The sequence below is a fragment of the Lactuca sativa genome, chromosome 4 (assembly GCF_002870075.4).
Source record: "Lactuca sativa cultivar Salinas chromosome 4, Lsat_Salinas_v11, whole genome shotgun sequence".
NCBI lineage: Eukaryota > Viridiplantae > Streptophyta > Magnoliopsida > Asterales > Asteraceae > Lactuca > Lactuca sativa.
Window position 1 is genome coordinate 76,870,784 of NC_056626.2, and position 3,632 is coordinate 76,874,415.

The 3,632-nt window shown below is 33.1% G+C and overlaps 1 protein-coding gene across 1 annotated transcript; it reads right to left on the bottom strand.

Moving 5' to 3' along the window:
* Nucleotides 1-1,381: 1,381 nt before the first annotated feature.
* LOC111885093 (probable WRKY transcription factor 65) lies at nt 1,382-3,405 on the bottom strand. The gene is given in 4 exon segments (XM_023881384.3): nt 1,382-1,742; nt 1,744-2,202; nt 2,813-2,962; nt 3,080-3,405. Coding segments are annotated over 4 exon segments (942 nt in total). The 5' UTR covers nt 3,265-3,405; the 3' UTR covers nt 1,382-1,594.
* Between the last annotated feature and the right edge of the window lie 227 nt (nt 3,406-3,632).

The window sequence follows — 3,632 nt, forward strand, 5'->3', positions numbered from 1 at the left end:
ATCTTAAGTTAACAACAAACATTATCACTTAGAACAACATCATAACAATCAAAATAAACCTAGTTGCAGTAGATAAATTTTATAAAAAAAAAACTATAAATCTACCTACAATAAACAAGTTTATTGATAACTTTGACTACAATAAAGTTATATAATACATTTGGTATCAAAGATTCTAAAATTCTAAAATTGATTGCTAACCCTAGTTACAGTAAATTGGATCAAATATTAACCATAGGTGTAGTAAACAAGTAAATTACTATAGTACATAATTTCACAATAGTGTTTTATAAATCATCATATAATATCCAGAATCAGAATCGAAATCAGAATCATAAAAACAAACTAAACAAGATATTAGTGTCATCTAACCTGATTGTTGAACTATATGATCAAAATTGGAATCAAGATATTCAAAATCAGATGTATCCGAGCTTTGATTTGTAGTAGAATGAAATTGTGGTTTTCGGAATGAGAATCAAAATCAATTTCTTCAGGTTATTCTTGAGAGATTTGAAGCAAAATTTTAATGCGAACGAACTTTGAATTGATGAAAGAAAATGTAATCATGATTTAGAATCTCAATCAGAACACTGAAAATCAAAATGAGAATGAATCATAATCGATTCTTAGGTTTTTTTGAAGAAACCTTTCATAATCAAAAATCAATTCAGTGATTTTAGGAAGAGCAATGTGAAGCAGAATCAAAATGAAAGGAGATCGAATTCAGGTAAGTTCTTCGATCAAGATTGCAGATCAGGAAAAATGATGGTTTTTAGGGTTTGTCGGAGGGTGAGAGTTTTCTGGTGCGTGAAGAATGAATGAATATGTTTGACTCACGATTGCAGATCAATTAAAAACAAAGTTACGATACTACCCCTTCGTGTCTTTCATTAATCCCAAAGTTTAATAGAATTTCAAAAATGTCACCGCCTTTATATTGTTCTAATTTGATTTAATTTCATATATAGATCATGGTAGATGAATGGTCCAGATTTTGTCCCCATGTCTCACAAAATATCATTGTCATATATATATATATATATATATATATATATATATATATATATATATATATATATATATATATATATATATATATATATATATTCAATAATTGTGAAAACCAAAGACTAAACTAACTTAAGCAACAAGAAAAAGAAATCCTCCATCACTTTATGAATTATAATCATAGGAAACTAATTAAAAGTAGCGTATCCTTAAACAAACGGGAACAAAATTGAATAAATAAATGGCATATGATGGTATATCCTTTCAGTTACAGTTAAAGACTAAAAGTGCCATGCAAAGTAGATTGACGTTGGAAACGGTGGCCAAACAATTCAATTCTGAGTAACACCCACATCAAGACAAACTCATCTCCAATGGAAACACTTTTTCTCTCCAAGCTTTTATTGGTTAATTATGACACTGAAACCAAGGAATATCTAAAAAATTAAAAGTGGAAAAGTTTCAAGATCGTAAATTTGTTTTTTTAGGTATCTTTAGGCGCACTGTACGCAACTCCTCGGAGTTTTACAAATACCAGCCCACAGTAAAGACAAATTCATCACTAAAATATCTGCCTGTGTCGTCACCCTTTTGTACCACACCATGGGGCCAAGTTGCACGGCCTCCTATGGTGGTGCTCCTCCTCGTTTATTATCTCCCTCCGTCGGAAAACCGTCGTGCATTCCGGCAACTCACCAAGATCAGCAAATAAAGACTCGTCTTCTTCTCTAATTGAGAATCATAGCCATGTCAGCATCTCCCACTATGTCTCCTGCCATCAATGGACTTTCTAACATGGTTGAGGTCGTGGATTCCAAATCGTAACACCACCCGAATTGATCGCTCGAAGTTACAAAAGGCCCACCCGTCACCACCTGATCAAGAGTACTGGTGAACTTTTCGTCAGGCTCGGATATCGATTGCTTTGTAATGAGAGGAGGATCTTCTTCTTGATCATCGGAGTTTGAGACTGTTTCTTCTGTGGTGGTGGTAGTGGTAGTGGAGGCTGCAGGTGGTGGTGATGCCGCGGAGTTGTAGTGGTGGTGGTGGTGATTGTTGTTTCTTGATGCCGGCCAAGGGTGGTTGTGCTCGCATGCATACGTCACCATAACCATGGTGGGGTCTGTTCGGCTCCTCTCTACTTGTTTTCTTGCGGGGCATCCTTTCGAACTACTACATCTATAGTAGCCACTGCCAAAGAAAATAATAATTGAGGCTTATTATTAATTTCTTAATTTATCATCGTTTTGTCTTGTCATTAGCATCTTGTAAACATCACGTGAATTTTTATATTCAATTGTGAGGTAACTTATCTATTGAAAAACACAATGAGAATAATATATTCAATTGTAAGATAACTTATTTTTTAAAACACAATAAAAAATTTGTTAACCAACGTTGTAATTTGGGAATTGAAATTATCTAAGAGATAATATTTTTTTAGCGTTAAGAAGAGACAATGTAATATTAAAAGAGTAAAACAGCTTAATTATTATTAAATAAAGAAGAAAACATATAATTAAATTCTTATCAAAATACATTAATCTCAACATATATTGCTATGATTTTAATTTTTTTTTTCTTTTGTAAAATGGTTTTCAATTATGTTTATATTGAAAAGATGCACATTATATGTGACTTAACAACATAATAATTAATCTCTTCCAAAGTTCCTATCATGACTCTTAGCTTCATAATTACTAGAAACATAGAAATCATCTTACCTTGATTCATTCGATTATTACAAATTAACAAAATACAAAATTATATTACATAAATTTTAGAGGGTTAACATATATACCGAGGGTAAGGTGAGCCTTTGATGGGTTTCTGGCCATATTTTCTCCAAGCCCAAGAATCAGAAGGCGGAGCATTTGTCTCGCTCTTCAACCGAGATCCTTCGATGTCTCTTAGTGGCACTGATACTACTCGTTTTTGTATCGAACGTCTACTGTAAACAAATCCCAATATATAAACTCAGTTTTTTTTTTCTGAGTTTGTATTGGAATATATTTGATGGAAAATTCAATTGTGCTTTTGTGTGTGTTCCACACTAAAATCAACTAACCTCCTTTTAAGGGTACTTGAAGTGGAAGTGGTCTTCATGTCGTTAAACATGTCAGAAGTTGGTGACTCTCCACTGTTTTCCGGCGAGTTGTCATGTTCTTCGTGATCTTCCATGTTTGAGAAAACTTCTTTAACTCTTGTATGACGTCTGGTGGATTCTTGATATTTACCTTTGTGTTTACGCATATATATACGTAGCTATAATGATGGCTCAAATGGATGAATGAGAGAGAGAAAGAGAAAGAGAGGAAGAGAAACTGATGAAGGAAAATGGGGGAAGGTGATGAAAGAATGGGGTGGTGTAAATTAATTATACGGGTCCCAAATGTCGACAGATGGGCAATTGGATATTTTATAGAGGACGTGCAAGGAGATGTGAAAATAAATCCAAACTCTAAAGGAGGGAAGGGGGGTTTGGGGATTATTTAATTTCAATATAATTAGAATAGTACAATAATATACTCCAATTTGAAAGAGACCTCTTAATGATCTTAATTCTTAATCTTAATTTATCTTCATTTTGATCTAACTCTATGACTTTGGCATTTATGGCA